The sequence below is a fragment of the Cetorhinus maximus genome, chromosome 19 (genome assembly GCF_964194155.1).
Source record: "Cetorhinus maximus chromosome 19, sCetMax3.hap1.1, whole genome shotgun sequence".
In the NCBI taxonomy this organism is placed as follows: Eukaryota; Metazoa; Chordata; class Chondrichthyes; order Lamniformes; family Cetorhinidae; genus Cetorhinus; species Cetorhinus maximus.
The window spans coordinates 36,480,895-36,503,775 of record NC_135897.1 but is presented as its reverse complement, the minus strand read 5'-3'; the positions used below and the strand labels follow the sequence as shown (position 1 = coordinate 36,503,775).

At 41.9% G+C, this 22,881-nt stretch overlaps 1 protein-coding gene across 2 annotated transcripts in view; it reads left to right on the top strand.

The window, feature by feature from the left end:
* ap1s3a (adaptor related protein complex 1 subunit sigma 3a) overlaps window positions 1-22,881 on the top strand; it is a 153,542-nt gene that overhangs the window by 4,736 nt on the left and 125,925 nt on the right. For both annotated transcript variants that reach the window (XR_013579592.1, XM_078563723.1), the window contains exons 2-3: window positions 13,949-14,127; window positions 20,349-20,457. Coding sequence is in view for 1 of the 2 variants with exons in the window: in XM_078563723.1 (XP_078419849.1) it covers window positions 13,949-14,127; window positions 20,349-20,457 (288 nt within the window). In the remaining variant the exon portion in view is untranslated. The remainder of the gene's footprint in view (window positions 1-13,948; window positions 14,128-20,348; window positions 20,458-22,881) is intronic.

Sequence of the window (22,881 nt, the reverse complement as noted above, 5' to 3'; positions counted from 1 at the left end):
TGAACTTTTAGCTTCCAGATTTTGGCCAAGGACTATTGCCTCTGTTTGAAAACTCACTCCCTCTGTGTACCTTTACTCTGTTAATTCTGGCCTGAAGAGGCAATGTGCCTGACACCTCCTCAGACAAGGATTCACTAAGAGGCCTGTTTACATCACTTTTGCAGACACCTCAAACTGTGCCCGCATGACAATAATTTTCCTCATCACATTGGGTGTGGATTTTATGTGGTCACGCAAGGCAAAGTAATTAATGGTTTAATGGCACTGGTTATTCTGGTTTTAATGTATGTTATTCAATACCTATTTTAAATCATGCAGAAATTCACTTTGTTTTATACTGAACCTTTAAACATAACTCAATCCCAAAATCCTTTATAGTGGAGATAGGAAAAAAAAACTTGCAAAAATATCCCAGTATGTAACAATAGATGAAGTGGCACTGGACATACAGGCTTCAGAGTTTGCTGGAAAGCCTGATGATATCACTGCGTGCCACGTTGAGAATAACAATAAGAATGCTGCAGTGGCACTGATGTAGGTAATATTCTTGCCGGATCTCACAGTGAGACATACTTCAAGGTCAGCAGTGAAAATGGCTTGCTTTATCATTGCCAATCTCATTATAGGGTTTTTACAGAAAGAGACAAAAAACACTAAAATGAAATCATTTTTAATCTTTTTTTATACGGAGCAAATTAAAGATTGGGACATACACATGGGGTGAAGGCAGAAGGTAAAACATTCTGGAAAATAAACAATGTAGATTAATCATTTAACAGACTCCAATTGTAAAATTATTTTCTTCAGGGTCAGTTCTGTTCATCAAATTTCGTTAATCATATCACTGTTTTAAAAACCAAGATTCATCTGATTGAAATACATGTCACTTTGCAGGGGGTTTCCAACAGCAATGTGGGAGCAGGCAAGTTGAAATTCTTGCTGATTTCATGATTATGGCTCTGGGGTCGGAGTGAGGGGCTGCGAGGTTGACACACTGTGCAGCCAGTGTCAGAGCCCCGAATGGCAGACCACAACTTCAGGATTTCTTTGTTAATCTGTGCATGCCTGACATCCTGAAGTTGCATAAAAGAAAAGCAAAATGCTGTGGATGCTGGAAATCTGAAATAAAAGCTGAAAATGCTGGAAAAACTCAGCAGGTCTGACAGCATCTGTGGAGAGAGAAAAACAGAGTTAATGTCTTGAGTCCGTATGACTTCTCTTCAGTTCTGAAGAAGAGTCCTACAGACTTGAAGCATTAACTGTTTCTCTCTCCACAGATACTGTCAGACCTGCTGAGTTTTTCTAGCATTTTCTGTTTTTATCCTGAAGTTGCAGTCAGCTCTAAAGGGGTAACGATGGTGAAAGCTGATAAGTTTACTGTCATCTCCCCCACACCCCACCCCCAACCCCAGGAGAACCTGGGCCAAAATATACTGCACTACAACTGGTGCGTAAGTCAACCAACAACAATGGATAGCCACCGCATTGCAAAGATGTCTTGGACTATATTTGTATAGATCTGTGCTCTTTGTACCAGTTTCATTCCCAGGAAGTAAAACTTTAAACCTTAAATGTAGGATTCATTTAAATCAGCAACAATGCCCAAACCTTTTGAGTCCAACAGATATTCACTATATGAAGTGCAGATTTGCAGCAATATATGCTAGTTCTTGGCAGGTTATTACCACTACCTGCTATTTTCCTGGATGCCTTTCAGTGAAGTAGTAGGTTTGTACTTGGTTCTTCAGGATCTCAAACCATTGGCAACTGATCTGAGTTTGGGCCTTGAGTATCATGTGAGGACTCTTAAATAGTACAGTTTGGCACCATCTAGTGAGCTCAGTGGGAATGCATTCATCCATTCTGCAATACAGTATATCTCTTATACTGAAAACATTTTACAAATAATTGAATTACTACTGCATTCTATGGTGCAATGTAATGTTTTCTCTAAATATCGGACCTTTGTGACCTGTATTCATTTATTTAAAGATCCTGTAGCACTGCTTAACCCGCCCTCTACCTGCTTTCAGCTCAGACCTGATGATAAGGCAAGAGTGCCACTTGCTATCCTGCACTTTCTTTATAATGGAGGCACACTGCATTTACATTTCGGGGATCTTGAAGTGTTTGCCAAACCTTTATCCATTTGTTAATGAACATAAGATTTGACACCATGGCTGGAATTTTCTGGCATTGGGCGTCATGTGGGCGGCGGGGGCGGGAGGTTGTGGAGGGGGGGTGTGGTGGCGGGGGACAATATGGCAAGAAGGCCAAAAATTGGTTTCATGCCAGTGTGAAATCACAGGGAATCATCTGATGGTGTGCGTCATAGCAGAACGCCAATCCCGCTGGAAGCCAGCGTGAACCCACTTTGCATTCTGCGGAATCGGCCCCCCACACCAGATTTTCCGTTACACCAGCAGGAAAGTACACTGGCCCAGAACACGTCTGGACAAGCATGATGTGCAGGAGTTGGGACTTACTGTTAGGGCCTTGCTCAGATCGCAGACACCCGAGGAGAAGAATATGCTGGAGCCCTACAGCTACTGGACCCTGGGAAATACATACATCGCATGCTGGGTGGATTCTCATGGGGTTGGCTCCACCATGAAGCAGCTTGCAGAAGGTGGCAGGTCTCTGTTGATGTCTCAGGTCTGCTTTGGAGCATCACGGCCTTGGCCATGGGCTGCTATGGATGATCGATGAGGGGGTGGGGGGAGAGGAAGGTCCAGATGTGAGTGGGAGACGGTGCACTGTGGGGGGTGGTGGGGGGGGGGGGGGGGTGGTGGGGTTTGAGGGGGAGAGGGGTAGTGGGAGAGGAAGGTGTACCGTGGTGGTGGGGGAGGAGGTTGAGAGGGGAGGGGGGTGGGGGGAGGGAGTAACAGGGGAGAATGAAGGCATTCTCATTGGCAAGTGGGGATGTAGGTGTAAAGGGAAGAGTCAGGGCGGGGGGTAAGGAGTAAGTGTGAGCTAGGGAGTAAGTGGCGTGGCGGGGAGGGCTGATGTCCAGGTGAACATGCAAGGAATGGTACTGTAGAGTCAATGACTGCCTCCTGGGGAGTGAACTGAGGGTGTGCGTGGTAGAAGGGAATGGTGAGTATGTGAGGGGGCAGAGTGAGCTGGAAAGGTGGAAGGGCGAGGGTGTGAGGGTACGATGGTAGCAGTAGAAGGGACAGCGAGGGTGGTTGGTGGGGACTCTCCGAGGCAGACACAGATGCCGGGGGTGAGAAGAGGAGGTCAGGGAGGGCAATGTGGATGGGGATGGGATCTTCAGGAAGTTAGGGAATGTGCTTGTTCACCTGGACATCCTGGAAAGAAAAGGGTCCGGGTTGGTAGGTGATGGTGGGCGGGTAGAAGGTGATGCCAGGGGGTACACTGTGATGGGAGAAAGGACATACGTGACTGGGGGAGGGGAAAGGACGGTGGAGCTTACGAGAAACTTGACTACAACCATGTTTTTCAAATCGAAAGCAGCAGAGCCTCATGTTGGACAGGCACAGGTGCTGCATGGGAGTGTGATCAGTGGGTGAGCGGAGATGCAGGTCAGCTCAGATGGACAACTGAAAGAGAACCCCAGCTGACAGCATTGAAAATGCTCGGGACAGTGAGATGGGTGTGATTGAGGAAGACTCCGCATACGTGGGAGAGTGCTTACACGAGGCTCTGAAAGGCCCTTCCACACACACTTCTCCCTCCAGATTCACTCGTCCAACTGTATGCAGCTGAACTGCTAGTGGGGTGGGGGCAGATGCAGGGGGAGGACTCGTGAAGCCTGTCAATGAATCTGAAAGACAACATTACACATTATTCAGTGAAAGCGAATATATTTTCAGATTATAAAGTGACAAAATGTGTTCACCCGTGCAACCACTTGTGATCAGAATTTCTTAACTTTTCTAGGTCTACCACTTCTTCCAGGTGCTGCCCTGACATCCACAGCAGGGGTGGAGACAACCTGTGCAATGGTTGGCCCTGTTGCCTCTGATGACTTTGGCGTGCATTCTCTGGAGAGCCGAGGCCTTGAGGGCCCTGGCTTGCTTTGGCTGTCCTCCTGTGGGCCAGCTGCTCCCTCTACAGTGACAGAGGACGAGATTGAGGGGGCCACAGGCAAAAAAGGACTCAGAGCGAGAGGACAGCCTCTGAGATTCCTGAGTGGATGACCCAGGGGTGTCCAGCTGCCACTCCTCCTCCCTTTGGGTGCCCGAGGGTCCCGGCCTGACTCCTTGAGGGGAAGGAGCACCTGGAGAGACGTCCCTCTCACGTTGCCACTGCAGGAACTCACCCATGGTAATCGGATTCCATTGCTGGATATCAGGACATTCTGACTGTCGCAAGTTCCAATTCAGCTGATGTTTGGCAATAATCTTACTGACACATTTAAAATGTTAGTAGCCTTGCATTAATCAGCAGATGAGCACTGAGAAAGTATTGGTCCATATTTTCCAGAATTTGTACTATTTTTCAATGCTTTCAAATCTAAGTAGAAATAATCGTGTATCTCATGTTAAAAACAGGGAATCCATTTGTTGGTCAAATTAATATAAAATTCACACTGAAGTTTGTAAGAGAGTTTCCATGAGAATCATAAGCAATATATGAATTAGGAGCAGGAGTAGGCCAATCGGCCCGTCGATACTGCTCCTCCATTCAGTAAGACCATGACAGATCTGATTGTAACCTCAACTCCTCATTCCCACCTACCCCCAATAACCTTTCAACCCTCTTGCCTATCAAGAACCTATCTACCTCTGCCTTAAAATTATTCAAATACTCTGCTTCCATCACCTTTTGAGGAAGAGAGTTCCAAAGACTCATTACCGTCTGAGAGAGCCCCTTGTTCTAGATTCTCCCACAAGAGGAAACCTCCTTTCCACATCCACCCTGTCAAGACCCCTCAAGATCTTGTACGTTTCAATCAAGTTGCCTCTTCCTCTTCTGAACTCCAGTGGATACAAGCCTAACCTGTCCAACCTTTCCTCATAAGACAACTCTCCCATTCCAGGTATCAGTCAAGTAAACCTTCTCTGAACTGCTTCCAGTGCATTTATATCTCCCTTAACTAAGGGGACCAATACTGTGCACAGCACTCCAGATGTGATCTCACCAGTACCCGTATAAGTGAAGCATAACCTCCCTACTTTTGTAATCAATTCCCCTCGCAATAAACAATAACATTCTATTAGCTTTCCTAATTATTTGTTTTACCTGCATACTAACCTTTTGTGATTCATGCACCAGGACATCTAGATTCCTTTGCATCTCAGGGCTGTGCAATCTCTCACTATTTAGATAATATGCTTCTTATTTTATTCTTCCTTCCAAAAAGGGCAATTCCACATTTTCTCGCATTATGCTCCATTTGCCAGATCTTTGCCCACTCACTTAACCTATCTATATATCAAAACCAATGGTTATTGTATTTGTCATGACAGAAATTGACAGAATTGCAGAATGTGATTCCTCAAAAAAAAACAAAATTGATCCATCTAATCACTGTAAACCAGTGAAGTGACCTTGATAAGTCCTTGAAGATTATTTAAAAAGAGCTATTTTCATACCAGTACTGTTTACTGCATGGGAAAATGTGAAAGGCAAAATTTCTGAACCTGATTGTTAAAAGCGTTGATTTTATGGTACCTGTCGCATAAATTTTCTGCTTCATTCTTTGAGAAGTGCAGACTATGTCAGTTTGGTCCCTATGATCATCAGTTAATTCATTATTTTTGTTAAAATAATAATGCCAGCTGCTAAATTATGATTTAGAAAGATAGTTTTGAAAAAGCCAACAATCAAGTCAAAGGCTGCCCTGGAACACACACCAAGGTATTGTTTACTAATTGCAAGATCACACATATTTGTTCCTCTTTTGTAATCTCCAAGAATTATTCCACCATTAAAAGTGGCAGGAGCCACAACAATAACCATAGGTTCCTCCTTTTCCTTTTTTAAAATAAAAAAGCTACCTAGGGACTAAATGAGGATCTAGTGATACACTCATGAGCTGTATATAATTTTGGGTTGTCTTTCAGTGTGACTGCATTTTTATTTAAATCCCTCCCTTGATTTGTTGTATTTCAGTGATATTTGACTAGTCTTTTTGGGTCATTTTTTCCTACCCATTTTTTTTCATTTTTTAAATTCCCTAAAATTGTAACCTTAAAGCAGATTTTTAAATAGTCAACACACCTGACTTTTTATGACCCTTTATTTATAAATATAGCTATTGGATGAAATAAAATGCTGGTACTTGAAATTTGCTGACAAGCAGCAAGAAATCAGACATCATAAAATTTGATTGATAATTTTTTTAAATGCCTATGACATTAAAAAGTAATAAGTAAAATAATCTAATAGAAGAGGGAATTAAAGAAAAGAAAATTAATTGATTTAGTCAGACATAGTACTAATGGATTTTGATCAGATGTGATGCTTAAAAAGTCTGCTGGGAGAGGCAATGTCCATGGGTAGGAATCACACTGACTTGTAAAGATAGCCAAGCAAAACACTGGAGTATCAAACCAAATTTAAGCCATTCATAACTCTGACTAGTTCCATTGCCAAGGTGATTCATCATACTCCCTTTGAAAAATGACTTGCATTCTGTAGAACTTTCTACTATTTGTGGTCAATTTTCATACTTGTTCTTCATAGATTTAAACTTAAAAAAAGGGTTAAAAAAATAATAGATATTTATAACGCACTTTGTCTCTGCATTAACTGTTATTGTTCAAGCTGAGTGGTATTATTTATCAAGGTTATCTCACAACCCTCAAGAATTCTTGGGTAATGAGTGATGCATGAATATTGATAGGCATTACATGTTAACAGTTTGTTCAGTCTTCGGTATTGTGTTGAAAAATGAAGATTGATGAAGAATGTATGTTGTTAGGGAACGGATGGATGTTAGAGCTTTATGGTGCCAATTTCCTATTGTTTTCCATGAGAACAGTTTTTCAGAGGACAAATCTGTCAACACTAACTTAGAAATATCAAACAACCTCCCCATCATCCTCCTGCTGCCAGTCAGTACAACTTAAAGTTACAAAATTATTTATCTACAAAACATTATATTGATAGTTTTAAAAGAATTATATGCATGACTGGTCTGAACAATTCAGAGTATTTAAATATGTTAGGTGTTGGAATAGTGTATTGTAAAATGTAATTATTTTTAAAGTTGGTACAATTTTGGTGTTAATTAGTTTTGTCAGTGAAATTACTAATTGTACTTTTAGTATAAAGAGGACTGTGCACCCATCAAAGTTCATTGCAAGAATCTTTCATAAATGTCAAATTCTTTCATTACAGAATTGTTCATGGAATTTCAAATCAGAATATATATTTTGTAACCGCCTGGGAATTCTCTATTGTGCACATAAAAATAGTAATATTTCAACCTCATTATCCTCGGTTTCTCACTTAGTGTGTGTGAAGTCAAAATGGCAGAAAGTCATGTTCCTTTTGTGTAGGTTGAGCCTTGTAGAATATAAATGACTTTCCCCATGATAATTATGATTTATACCAATATTTCAAGGATGGGGAAAAATAAAAAAAAACGGAACAAAGACAACAACTGTGAAGAATCGTTTTCTCCAGTACCATTTTTGATCTTCCATTTCATCAGTTCCTGATCTCGACAGTGTTACAGTAAAGAGGAACCAAGGGGCACATCAAAACCTACAGAAGAGTCACCTTTTAGGCCAGAGATCTGGCTTGAGAAGTATTTGACAGTTGCCTGTGTGCTCTCTTTCGTGTAGTTGATGAACGAAAGAGAGAATTTAGATTTGCTTAAGCATTTCATAACTTAGTACATGCCAAAGTGTTTCACAGCTAATTAAGTACTTTTAAAGTAGTCACTATTGTACTGCAGCAGCATGGAATAGCAGGCCAAAAAGAAAATGGGCAAAATGGATGCAATGCTGTTGGGTAAACTTACAGTAATTATTCACAATTTATAAATTATATTAATGAATTTAAAGCTTCATGTTTTATACTTAGAATAATGAGTATTCAGCATGGATTTCAAAAAGCGAAATCTTGCTTGGCCAACCTTGGGTGGAATTTTACGGCCCCTCCTGCTGGCAGGATTTTCCAGCCCCGCCGAAGTCAATGGACATTTGAATGACTTGCCGCATTTTCCGGCCCCAGCCCACCACAGCAGGGCCGTAAAATTCCGCCCCTTATTTTCGGAGGCAACAGAGTAGACAATGACTGCATTACCAACGTAATTTACCTGGATTTTCAAAAGGCTTTCAATAAAGTGCCCCATAATAGAATAATGAATATAGCCAGAGAATGTAAAGTCAGAGGATAAGTGGCAGAATGGATTGCCTCAAGACAGAAAGCAGAGAGTGGGATAGTTATTCAGAGTGGCAGAAGGTAGGAAGTGGTGTTCCACAGGATCAGTGCAGGGACCACTGCTGTTCACAATTGACATTAACAATTTGTACTTCAGAACCCAAAGCACAATTTCTAAATTTGCACAAAATGGGAGGAATAGTCCATACTGTGGAAGACTTGAATAAATTGCTAGAGAATATTAATAAGCTAGCAGAATTGACAAAGCACTAGGATTAGAGAGAGAGAATTGAAAAGTAGGGAAGCTAAGCTAAGGCTGAATTGAACCTTGGTTAGACCACACTTAAGAGTGCTGCATGTAGTTCTATTTGCCATTATTATAAAAAAAGGATAAAGGCACCAGAGAGGATGCAGAAAAGATTTATAAGGATGAGGCCAGAAATGTGTGGGTATACATATCAGGAAATTATTGACAGGCTGGGTCTCTTTTCTGTTGGAAAAATGCTGAGAGGTGACATCATTAAGGCCTTTAAAATCATGAAAGATTTTGAAAGAATGGATAGAGGAAATGTTTCCTCTCATGGGGAAGAACACAACTAGAGGCTTTTATTATAAGAGAGCCATCAAAAGACCCAATAGGAAATTCAGAAGAGTGGTGAGAATGTAGAGCTCGTTACCATTGCGAATTGCATTGATGCATTTAAGCAAGATAAGCATATGAGGAAGAAGGGATTTGATGAGGATTTAGATGAGGAAAGATAGGAAGAGACTGAAGTGGAGTATAAAATGCCAGCATGGACTGATTGGGCAGAATGTACTATTTCTGTGCCATATATCCTTGTACTATGTTATCCTATGATTTGCCAGTGAGTCAAGCTGAAGGATTGAACTTTTTTATGAATGAATTAATGAATAAGTGAAGGAATTACAGGCAAAATGTTTTGAATTGTATTATAAAAGTCACCTTGTACATGTGTACAATGTCCTGTATTTTAGTAAATGAGGTGTAATCAATAATTCTCACTGGGGTTAATTATCATATTTCAAACAGCAGAATCATCATCTTCCAAAAAAATAAATAAAGCTGCGTGGAGAAAGGAAGCTACAGATAAAGAAAAGGAACAGAAGGGGAAGTGAATATTAAAGAAACTATGAATGTTGCCATTTTTGCAGTTGAAGTCAAAGGTCACAAACTAATTTGCATGTGGGTTCTGAAGACATTGCGAAATAGGGAGGAGCTTTTACCTTGAGGAATTCTGGGAAAGTAATTACAATTTCTTGAATGTAAAGATGTGAACACATTTCTAACATATCAGTTCAGAATGGTAGGTATATTGAAATTTCATACTGGTAATTAGGTTTGCTCAAAATCAATAAAATTCTGGCTGACTAGGTGAGTAGGTACACACCTGACATATCTGGAAAGGTGTCTTTACTAGTTCTTCATTCGAAGTCTGTGCACTTGTCTCTCTCTCCCTCCCCCCCCCACCCTCCCTCTCTCTCTCTCTCTCTCTCTCTCATTCCCAACACCTTTCCCCCCGCCCACACCCCACCTCCCTCTCGCTCTCTCTTTTCTGTGTTAGGGATATTGCTGTGTCTATTTGAGGATGTTTGGTAAGAAGCTTGTGTTTTCATATTACAAAACACTTCAAAAGAATCCCTAGAGGATAGTGCAAACCTGGGAACAGGTTGAACAGGTTCAGCAATGTTGTTGTAAAATACTTTGTCATTTTCTTAAATATGAGAAAACATGCCTTTAAATATGCACGAGTTAAATTCCAGAGGTAAAATTGCCATTAAGTAGTATGATTCGCAGTATTTCAAATAATTTTTATAATGTAACAATGCATCGTATGCATATTATTAGTATACTTGTTTATATAGCGAGTTTTATTTTTTAGAACAATTATGTATTAATTATGCTATACAAGTCTGCCTGTTATTTCATTAAGGTTGTGTTACTCTACAGTTACTGTCTTTTTCTTAGACAGTGGTTCTCCAAAATTTTTTTGGTTGAAGGGCCCCTTTTCAAATGGATTAGTTATCACAGACCATCCCCCATGGAAATTAGAATACTAAATACCTGATTTCATTCGTGTTTAGGTGCCCTATCTTTTGAGTTTTAGTTAGTAGGTAGTACTTAAAAGTTCCTCTCCCTCAAACAAGGCTGGACTCTCCTGGCACCCGCCACCAGCCTTGGTAACTGAAGGCCTACTTGACCATCTTCTGTCAGTCTCAGCGCTCCCCTCTATGCACATCCCCTTCCCAGGTGAGACAGCCAGCCTAGTCTGTGCTGCACATATGATGGCTGCACTCAGCTGCCATCCACAACAAATCCACCTCCAACCACTGTTCATCCGTGGACCCCAGTTTAAGAAACACTTTTCTAAGGTAAGTTGTAAACCTGTGGTTTTTCCAGGTGCCACATGTTCTGAATATAATCAGGTTCCTGTTCACTCAGGAGCATAAGGTCTATACATTTTATGTTCCATAATCTTAACTGTCATTCCTGAATCAGAAACTGTCTTTGACATCGGTCTGTTGTTTTCTCCCATGCTCTTTTCAAAATAGCCATAGATTTTTCATATCCACCTGAGAAAGCAGGGGGGAGCTCAGTTTAACATCTCAACTGAAAAATGATGCTTCATTCCCTTGGTATTTCACTGATGTGTCAGCCTTAATGACGACTGTGAAATTGGATGAAGTACGAAAATGTGCAGATATCGCAGTGCTGCGCTAATGGCAGTGGCACCATGGAGCATGAACCTGTTGCCCTCTGTCAGGACGATCGCATTCATCCTCCCAACACTGCTACTCCACCTGTGCTCTTCCACTTGCCTGTCAGCCAATCAGCCCAGATTACTGCTGCCCATGTCAAGATGGTGCAGTCCAAAGCAGGGCCTTCTAGGGTCTGAGCTGCCACAAGTGGTCATCAAAAGCCATTTACAATCTCTTGCTGAAAGTCAACAGCCTTCCACTAGCATGTTGCAGTCACTGGGGTAGCACTGTATCGGAGCACCAGGACAGGCAGAGGCACAGGGAAGCTGGCATTAAGGGAATGAACAAGGGTGATTGGTTGAAATTTGTATGCAACATGGCATTGGTCTGATTTTATAAATTTGGTTTGAATTGTTTATTTTGTGGGGACTTTTATTTTAACTTGTGGCCAAGGAGATGCTGTGATGGTCAGTGACAGACAGAAGGCAAGGTGTGGGACTGTTGGTGAATGGGGAATTTGTGGTTACTCTTACTGGTACCATAGTAAGTTGAGTCATTCACAATCAGTTCAGACAGAGAGGGGTTGCCTCCTTCTCTTCCTTCCTCTTCCTAGTTTTGCAAGGCTCATCCAGGCAACTGGTGCATTGTTTAAGCATCCCAATGGTTTGTATAGTAATATGGCTTTTGTTATGTGCTTGCTGCCCATATGTACGTGGGTTGGTAAACTGGAGTTATGCCATGTGGTCAGCAGCAAGCGTTATCATCCATTAATCAGCCTCTGGTTCGTTATAGTGGCTTGAAGGCAGTTGGTGCAGCAGACCGGTGCAAAATGAAGATAGCTTAACTGCTGCCAGGTTACTGGTCATTGACTTGCATTATATGCTGTATATGAACACACACCAGATGGGCATCAAGGGAGTGAAATCCCTTTTAGTTGTGTACATTTCAAAGTTAACATGTGTGCAATGTCATCCTGCATCATGGCAAAGTTGGTAATCTCAAAGCTGCATGCTAGCTCCAACTGCTCCCCTCTGGCAAGAGAGAATGAAATGCGTTTAACTGTCTTCAATACAGAGCCTCCATAACCTCATTTAAACACCAATGGACTGCAAACTGGGAGACTTTGCAAAAATTGCTTTCTGCAGTCTGGAAGGAGCCTGCTGCATTGAAGTTCAGGGCCATAGTAACCTTCACAGTCATTGGCAATGCTGTTTGAGCCCTGCTCTGAGGCTGCAGTTGTGTCTGCAGTGTTCAGTGTGCACCCATTCTTAGCGATGTGGAGACACCAGATAGATTATTGCTTGCTGAGGTTCAGGGAGGACAGTTGCCCTCTGAACACCATGGGTGGGTATAGCCTCCTTCTAAGAGCTCTTTTTTAAAAATCTGTTCATGGGATGTGAGCATCACTGACTAGGCCAGCATTTATTGTCCATCCCTAATTGCCCTTGAGATGGTAGTGGGGCACTGTTGTCTTGAAGTTTTACAGTCCATGTGCTGTAGGTTCACCCACAGTGCTGTTAGGAAGGGAGTTCCAAGGTTTTGACCCAGCGACACTGAAGGAACGGAGATATATTTCCAAGTAAGGATGGTGAGTGGCTTGGAGGGGAACTTCCAGGTGGTGGTGTTCCCATCTATCTGCTGCCCTTGTCCTTCTAGATGGTAGTGGTCATGGGTTTGGAAGGTGCTGTCTAAGGAGCCTGGTGAGTATTTTCCCTATCATGAAGTAGTCCAAGGGGGCTACATTCTTCTGAACTCATATTTGGGAGTAAGTGGGTTTTGCAGAATCCTTGAAGTCAGGATAAACTCCTACAGCACGTACCATACCTTTCCCTTTTAGATGTCAGCAGCTTTAAACAACTCTGGAAGCCACCAAGCAGTTCTACAAACTCAGCCAGATCAGTAGAAATCAGTTAGCAATTAACTTGAAAGTAGCAGATGATCCCTTTTAAATAGTACTGGTGGGGTGATCCCTCCTGCTGTTGAAAGTGTGTTCAGCTGTGTGAGATCATCACCTGGAGTGTTGAGCTGCAACATAGCAGCGCTGGCATCAAATCACCGTTACATGCTAATTGACTTCACAATGTGGCTATTCTGCAGACCTCTAGTGGGGGTTCCCTGTGCTTGTGCTAACAACCTCACCAAAATGGCAACCAGCGAGGCTAGCACAAAACAGCACCTGCACCACGGAGAAACCTTTTTCCCAGATTATATGAAAGATCTTTGACCTGAAACATTTCATTCTGCTCTGTATCCACAAATGCTGTCAGCACTGCTGAATATTTCCAACATTTTCTGTTTTTTATGGAACGCAACTAAGCATGAAGACTTCAAATAAGTCCTCCATCAGAACTGAACAATGTTGTGTTAATTTACCTGTTCTCTCCACAGATTCTAACTGACCTGGTGTGTGCTTTCATTACTTCCTATACTTGCAGCTTATTTATTTCCATGTTTAGTCTTTGATTTTGTCACACTGAGCTACTTTTGCACGATCATCTTGCCTCCAACTCTAGTGGAAGCACTGGCACAATGGGGCTAGGAGCAAATCAAGGTACAATATTGAGTGAAGGTGGTGTGTTACAGATCACTCTGAGTCTGAGTTGTTATGGCAACATGCACTTTTACATGCATGTTGTGCAGTCTGGAGAGTTATGGATAGTGATGGTAGAGGTTTCAACTTCCTTTCTATCACATGGCTGACCAGGAATCTCTCCTGCTCTTACAACCTGCCATTGGCATGTGTTGGAAGGATTTTCAGGTTGATAAGTAACCTGGCTGGCTGCATTATGAACACACCTTCCTCAGCTATCAAGTGCTGGGAGTGGGACATGAAACTAGAGCTTCTGGGTCAGAGGCAGGGGTGCTACCCAGTATGACACGAGAACTCCCTCTATATTGAGTACTTAAGAATAAATATTTGTTTTCACAGATGCGTTTTATGCTGCTTTTCAGCCGTCAAGGCAAATTGAGGCTCCAGAAGTGGTATACTACAATGCTTGAAAAAGAGAAGAAAAAGATTACTCGGGAACTTGTTCAAATTGTGCTGACTCGACAACCCAGAATGTGTAGTTTTGTGGAATGGCGGGATCTCAAAATTATTTATAAAAGGTTTGAATTATCTCTTAATAATGCAGATCTATACAACATTTCACTTTTTACTCAAATTAGTAACTGGGTATAGATTATTGAACTTTAATATAGCTGTGACTGCACTATAGAAAACAAAACCCAGTTTCAATTCAGATGATTGATCATCTAGAACTGGCACCAGCTGTTTCTGACACGTCTGTCTCAGAGCTGTTGATTCTTTAGAATAAGAAGAAGCTTCCATTTTCGTTTTAATTGAATTTTATTAGCAGGCGCTTAGTTTAGAATGACTATTGCAAAACAAAGAATTTACAGTTCCTCTCTTTCCTTCAGTAATTTTCTTTGCCATCTTATTGAATTTTTATTCTGTCCCATTCCATCTGTTGTTCTGTGATGCCAGTATTCGAGTTGAAAGGTTGGTGTTAATTTAATCTGCCTTGATTGCTTTCCTCTCAATGAATCCAAAAAAAGGAATCACTTAAACCACAGCCTATTCCAATACAAATCATGATTAGGATTTTCAGCAGCTCAAACCAAAGGTGATGAAACTTGCCCCTGTTCCCTCAACACTAAACTCAGCGGTGATGTCACGGGACTAGTAATCCAGAGTCCCAGGCTAATGCTCTGGGGACATGGGTTCGAATCCCACCATGGCAGCTGGTGGAATTTGAATTCGGTTAATAAATTTGGAATTGAAAGCTAGTCTCAGTGATAGTGACCATGAAACTATCGATTGTCGCAAAAGCCCACCTAGTTCACTAATGCCCTTTAGGGAAGGAGATCTGCCACCCTTACCTGGCCTGGCCTACATGTAACTCTAGACTCACAACAATGTGGTTGACTCTTAACTGGCCTCTGAAATGACCTAGAAAGATCAGTTCAAGGCCAATTAAGGATGGCCAACAAACACTGACCTTGCCAGCGATGCTCACATCCCATGAAAGAATTTTAAAAATCCCTAATCACCATAAGACATAGGAGCAGAAATTAGGCCATTCAGCCCATCAAGTCTGCTCCGCCATTCAATCATGGCTGATAAGTTTTTCAACCCCATTCTCCCGCCTTCTCCCCGTAACCTTTGATCCCCTTACCAATCAAGAACCTATCTATCTCGGTCTTAAATGCACTCAATGACCTGGCCTCTACAGCCTTCTGTGGCAATGAATTCCATAGATTCACCACTCTCTGACTAAAGAAGTTTCTCCTCATCTCTGTTCGAAAAGGTCTTCCCTTTACTCTGAGGCTGTGCCCTCGGGTCCTAGTCTCTCCCACTAATGGAAACATCTTCCCCACGTCCACTCTATCCAGGCCTTTCAGTATTCTGTAAGTTTCAATCAGATCCTCCCTCATCCTTCTAAACTCCATCGACTATAGATCCAGAGTCCTCAAACGTTCCTCATATGTTAAGCCTTTCATTCCTGGGATCGTTCTCGTGAACCTCCTCTGGACCCTCTCCAGGGCCAGCACATCCTTCCTGAGATACATGGCCCAAAATTTCTCACAATATTCTAAATGTGGTCTGACCAGAGCCTTATAAAGCCTCAGCAGCATATCCCTGCTTTTATATTCTAGTCCTCTCGAAATAAATGCTAACATTGCATTTGCCTTCCTAACTACTGACTCAACCTGCAAGTTAACCTTAAGAGAATCCTGGACTAGGACTCTCAAGTCCCTTTGCACTCCAGAATTCTGAATTCTTTCCCCATTTAGAAAATAGTCTATGCCTCTATTCTTCCTACCAAAGTGCATGACCTCACACTTCCCCACGTTATATTCCATCTGCCACTTCTTTGCCCATTCTCCTAACCTGTCCAAATCCTTCTGCAGCCTCCCCGCCTCCTCAATACTACCTGTCCCTCCACCTATCTTTGTATCATCTACAAACTTAGCCAGGATGCCCTCAGTTCCTTCATCTAGATCATTAATGTATAAAGTGAAAAGTTGTGGTCCCAACACTGACCCCTGTGGAACTCCACTAGTCACCGGCCGCCATCCTGAGAAGGACCCCCTTATCCCCACTCTCTACCTCCTGCCAGACAGCCAATCTTCTATCCTTGCCTCTAACACCAAGGGCTCTTATCCTACTGAGCAGCCTCCTGTGCGGCACCTTGTCAAAGGCCTTCTGGAAGTCCAAGTAGATAACATCCATTGGCTCTCCTTTGTCTAACCTACTTGTTACCTCCTCAAAGAATGCTAACAGATTTGTCAGGCATGACCTCCCCTTGATGAAACCATGCTGACTTTGCCCTATTTTATCATGCACTTCCAAGTATTCTGAAATCTTATCCTTAATAATGGACTCTAAAATCTTACCAACAACCAAGGTCAGGCTAATCGGTCTGTAATTTCCTGTCTTTTGCCTCACTCCCTTCTTAAACAGGGGAGTTACATTAGCAATTTTCCAGTCCTCTGGGACCCTCCCTGACTCCAGTGATTCCTGAAAGATCACCACTAACGCCTCCACTATCTCTTCAGCTATCTCCTTCAGAACTCTGGGGTGTAATTCATCTGGCCCAGGTGATTTATCCACCTTCAGACCTTTCAGTTTTCCTAGCACCTTCTCCTTGGTAATGGCCACCATACTCACCTCTGCCCCCGACTCTCTTGCACTTTGGGGATGTTACGCGTGTCTTCCACCATGAAGACTGACGCAAAGTACCTAATCAGTTCCTCCGCCATTTCTTTGTTCCCCACTACTGCTTCTCCAGCGTCATCTTCCAGCAGCCCAATGTCCACTTTTGCCTCTCTCTTACCCTTTATATATCTAAAAAAAACTCTTGCAATCTTCTTTTATATTACTGGCTAGTTCACCCTCATATTTACCTTCTCCCTCCTTATTTCTTTTTTAGTTGTCCTCTGTTGGTCTTTGTAGGCTTCCCAATCCCCTGGTTTCCCACTGCTCTTCGCCGCATTGTATGCTTTCTCTTTAGCTTTTATGCTGTCCCTGACTTCCCTTGTCAGCCATGGTTGTCTCGTCCTCCCTTTAGTATGCTTCTTCTTCCTAGGGATGAATTTTTGCTGTGTCTCCCAAATTACTCCCAGAAACTCTTGCCATTGCTGTTCCACTGTCTTTCCTGCTAGGCTCATCTCCCAGTCAATTCTGGGATTCAACCAAATCATAACATATAAACAAAGAGGCAGATGATGGTATAGTGGGAATGTCACTAGAGATGATGAGTTAGTGGGAATGTCACTGGTCTAGTAATCCAGGACCCAGATTAATGTTCTGCGACATGGGTTTAAATCCCATCATGGCAGCTGGTGGAATTTGAATTCCGTCAATAACAAATCTGGAATGAAAAGCTAGTCTCAGTGATGAAACTACCACCAATCGTCGTAAAAGCCCATCTCGTTCACCAATGTCCTTTTAGGGAAGGAAATCTGCTGTCCTTACATGGCCTGGCCTACATGTGTCTCCAGACCCACAGCAATGTGGTTGACTCTTAAATGCCCTCTGAAATGGCCTAGCAAGCTGCTCAGTTCAAGGACAATGAGGGATGGGCAACAGATACTGGCCATGCCAGTGATGCCCACATCCCATGAAGGAATAAAAAGTGCTTTATTGAAGCATTAATGTATAAAGTGAAAAGTTGTGGTCCCAACACTGACCCCTGCGGAACTCCACTAGTCACCGGCCGCCATCCTGAGAAGGACCCCCTTATCCCCAATCTCTGCCTCCTGCCAGAGCCATTGAAGTGATTTTAAAGTGTAGTCACTGTTGTAATATAGGATACACAGCAGCCACTTTGAGCAGAGCAGTGTGATAGTGACCAGATAATTTGGTTTTGTGGTGTTCAGAGAAGATAAATATTAAAGGCTCAGAGGACAACTGTCCTGCTCTTCTTCAAAATGGTGCCATGGAATCTTGTACATCCATCTGAGCAAGCAGATTGGGCCTTGATTTAACATCTCATCCAAAATATGGCTCCTCTATCAGTGCAGCACTCCCTCATTACGTCACCAGTCCATACCAGCGATATATCATATGTGCAGACTTTGCAGCTGGATCTTTTCTCATCCCTCTGCCAATTCTTCTTCTAATTTCAGTGGTGGGAAATGAGTCTGGACCAGCTCCACCGTTCTGCTCCCATTTTTACGCCATTTCACTTTTCAGCAAGTACTCATCCACTTTCTGGCATAAATATTTTGATTAGTTAGGTTGGAATGTCATCCATTTTTCAGTTGTTAGACAATAATTAACAACCAATGTTTATGAGTTCAATTGAAATCAAAGTTAGCTAAGATGTAAAACAGGCTACTGATTGGCTATTGCCTATTTAAACTATTGTACAAAATCAAACTGAGCCCCAATGTCTTTTGTCTGCCTGTAGTGTTGAGATTTACCTTTACCATACTGTTTAATGTGTAACACATCTCTTTTGGGTCTCACTGATCTGAATGACCATGTTACTGAAGGTGTGGTCTGCCCAGAGCCCTGCACAATTTAAACATAAATTTCTCAGACTTGTACTCAGTTGCTTTAGCTGAAGCATTCACCATTCTATTTGCTTTGTTTATCGCTGCCATGCGGTCCTTAGGCACATTTGAGGACTTGGTCCATCACCGATTGCTCCTATATTCATTTCAGTCTTAAACTTTGCTATTTTGACAGCATTCACCTAGTAACCATTTTCATTCACACTTATCCGCATTAAATTTAATTTCCCACTTTTCTATCTATTTATGCATTGTCTCCAGGTGTCTCCTTGGATTCATCTATTCCTATTCCCTCCTCAATTTGGTATCATCTGTGAATCTGATCACTTTTCATTAATGATGTAAATTTAGAAACTCAGTGAAAATTAGTTCTCTCTATATTGTTGATTCTTAATAGAAGTTCCACACATCTGTTTTCTATTTATATTTTGGAACATGTATATTTAAGGGATTCTTACTAATAATATGGATACTATATCATGCAGTAATTTGGTAGATTTCATCTAGATTCTGGCAATACTTCACTCAGTTCAAGTTTTTTTCTATTTTGTGTAGTCTCTGTTTAGAGTATAGTTTCACTAAGTGCTTTATATTTGATCAGAGAACCATAAAATTGAAGTATTCTGTGGTGGCAGAATTAATTTTCGAATGGCTTAACAAAGATAACAAGCTGAAGCTTCAGCTCGAGGGGAAACTGTCAGACATCAGCCAGAATGCTTCACCCATAGTCAGAATCCAGGAAAGGATTTGGTGCCATAAAGGGAGAAATGAGATTTGAAGAATGATATTTTTGCCCTCAGGAAGAATAATGATGAGCTTCTTTTAATTGATTCCTGTTTTTATTTCTCTCCCTCCCTCAAAGATGAGGCAAAGTGTTTATTCATGGGATGTATTCCCTGACTATCATTTATGGGGGAAAATTTCCTTTTGTAGCAAAATTTTAAGTGCAATAGCATTTATTTTTTCACTAAAATGGTGCATAGGAGAAATGTTGCATGTTGGTGTCAAGAGAATGGCGATGTCGTACTCAAATGCAAGCCACTTAAAAAAAAAATCACCAACATTATCACCCTATGCCAAAATATAATTCAAAATACACATTTTCTTGTAACCATATGGCAAGCTTTTTCCATTCACGTGGAAGATGACTGGCAAAACAAAATATTGGAGAAATGCCCAGTAATTTGATCAGGTCTGCTTTTGCATTCTGATTTGCATAACTCTGATTTGGATCAGCAGAAGTGTTTGCCTGGCTGCTGGACAGAGAGACTTCACAAAATTGGTATTGGATCACATGAATCAAAAATAGGCATACAAAAGCCATATCCATGAACTACTCAGATGAGAGCTGTTCTGCTGACTCTATTTTGATTACTCTATCCATGTATGTAATAACCATTAAGGCATGTTTCCAAGTATATTAATGGCTTCTAGAGTTCTTTTAAGCCACATCTATGCAATTTTGAGGTTTTGTCATAAATAATATCTATGTGAATTTCTAATACTTAACAGATGTGATCTTTGCATACAATTTATTTAATACACAATTCAGTAAAATTGCTGTTGGATTTTTTCAGTTATTGTAAAGTTATTTCAAAGGATTGTTTCCTTTATTAACAAAGATCTCTAATTCACTGATCATTAAATGTTCACAAATAGAAAAATCAGTAGTTCGCATTGGAATATCTGAAAAACTGTTACGTAAATTGAAGAATATTATAAAGCTTATAAAACTGTACTGTCAATAATTCAGGTGCTGCATATAAATGCATATTTCTGGGCTTTTGTTTTTGTCCGTCCCTCAGGTTTGCTAGTTTATTTTTCTGTTGTGCAATAGAAGAACAAGACAATGAGCTTCTGACTCTAGAAATCATCCATCGCTACGTGGAACTGCTGGATAGGTATTTTGGAAATGTATGTTTTCTGTGTAAATGCATTTAAAATAGCTTAATTTTATCACTTAATCGCCCCACTGTGCTGGTTGGAATTGTATATCTGATTAAATTCTGCTTTAAAAAACAACTTGAGGTTTTACTCAAGGTGAGGCTTATTAGCGCTTTGGAATGGAACAAAAACTACTTGGTCAAGTATAAGTATACCATGGTTAGCTGCTAAATGTGTAAAGCTCATTTAGCTCTGTCTCAGCAATTTGTATCAGCCCCAGTCTTACAAGGATACTCCAACTGAACCAGGTAATATTTTTCATAGCAGCCTAGGGGAAAGTGTTCTGTTGTAAGAACTGGAGGACTGCCTAAACTCATTTTGCAGCCAACATAAAGAGATAATTGGCTTATAAGACAAGGCCTAAAAATGAAAGTATGGTGCATAACTAATTGCACCATCCAGTCTTCAGGTTCTGATTGACCATAAAGTTATGTTTGTTATTTTAATTTCTTCCACAATGCTAACGCAATTCTATATAGGTTTCTGACGATGATACGATAAAAATCAATAACCACCTATAGGTTAGAATCTTCTAATCTATTTTATTGCATGCGGTTGTAGTACTATTGCCTCAACGAGGAGTCAAAAATGGAAATCAATCCTTCTTTCTTTGGAGACCATTTGATTTTAAAGCGTAGTGGTATTGTCACTGGACTGGTAACCCCAAGACCCAGGGTAATACTCTGCAGACCCAGGTTAGAATTCCACCACAGCAGATGGTGGAATTTGAATTCAATAAAAACCTGGAATTAAAAGTCTAACGATGACCATGAAGCCATTGTCGATTGTCGTAAAAAATAACCCATCTGGTTCACTAATGTCCTTTAGGAAAGGAAATCTGCCATCCTCACCTGGTCTGGCCAACATGTGACTCCAGATCTGCAGTAATGTCATTGATTCTTAAATGCCCTGTGAAATGGCCTAACAAGCCACTCAGTTGTATCAAACTGCTAAAAAGTTAATAAAAAGGAATGAAACTGGACAGACCAGCTGGCATCAACCTGGGCACCAGAAATGACAATGGCAAACCCAGCCATGTCTACCCTGCAAAGTTCTCCTTACTAACACCTGGAGTCTTGTGCCAAAATTGGGAGAACTGTGTCACAGACTAGTCAAGCAACAGCCTGACATAGTCATACTCACGGAATCATATCTTATGGATCGTGTCCCAGACATCACCATCCCTGGGTATGTCCTGTCCCACTGATAGGACAGACCCAGCAGAGGTGGTGGTACAGTGGTATGTTGGTAGTGAGTTACCCTGGGAGTCCTCAATATCGACTCCAGCCGTCATGAAGTCTCATACCATCAGGTCAAACATGGGTAAGGAAAACTCCTCCTGATTACCACATACCACATACCCCTTCTCTTCCCCCCCCCCCCCCCCCCCCCACTCCACCACCACACTCAGCTGATGAATCAGCACTCCTCCATGTTGAACACCACTTGGAGGAAGCACTGAGGGTGGCAAGTGCATGGAATGTACTCTGGGTGGGGGACCTCAATGTTCATCACCAAGATTGGCTTGGTAGCACCACCACAGACCGAGCTGGCTGAGTCCTAAATGACATAGCTGCTGGACTGGGTCTGCGGCAGGTGGTGAGGGAACCAACAAGAGGGAAAAACATGCTTGACCTCATCTTCATCAACCTGCCTGCTGCAGATGCATCTGTCCATGACAGTATTGGTAGGAGTGACCACCTTGCCTTCACATTGAGGATACCCACCATTTTGCTGTGTAGTGTTGCCACCATGCTAAATGGGATAGATTTCGAACAGATCTAGCAGCTCAAGACTGAGCATCGATGAGGTGCTGTGGGCCATCAGCATCAGCAGAATTGTACTCAACAGCAATCTGTAACCTCATGGCCCGGCATATCCCGCACTTTACCACTAAGCCAGGGGATCAACCCTAGTTCAATGAAGAGTGCAGGAGGGCATGCCAGGAGCAGCACCAAGCATACCCAAAAATGAGGTGTCGGCCTGATGAAGCTACAGCACAGGACTACTTGTGTGCCAAACAGCATAAGCAGCAATTGATAAGAGTTAAGGGATTCCACAACCTACACTCTGCACCCTTGCCACCTTCAGTACTTCCTCCAAGTGGTGTTCAACATAGAAAACCACTGATTCATCAGCTGTGGGAGGGCGGTACGTGGCTCTGCTTGCAACTACTTAATTAGTAACTGGCTTAAACCAGTTTTAAAACCTGTTTAACTGGCTTAAACAGGTTTTCAGAAGCTAGATTCAGACAGCGTAAAAGCAAGCCATCTATAGTGCTGCTTTTGTCTGCACTGGTGTGCTGCTTTGGGCTGAATTTGAATGCTTCAGTTGGACTTCGGTGAGTGAGGTCATTCGGTGAAGAGGTAAGGATCCTTTCATTTTCTACCTTTC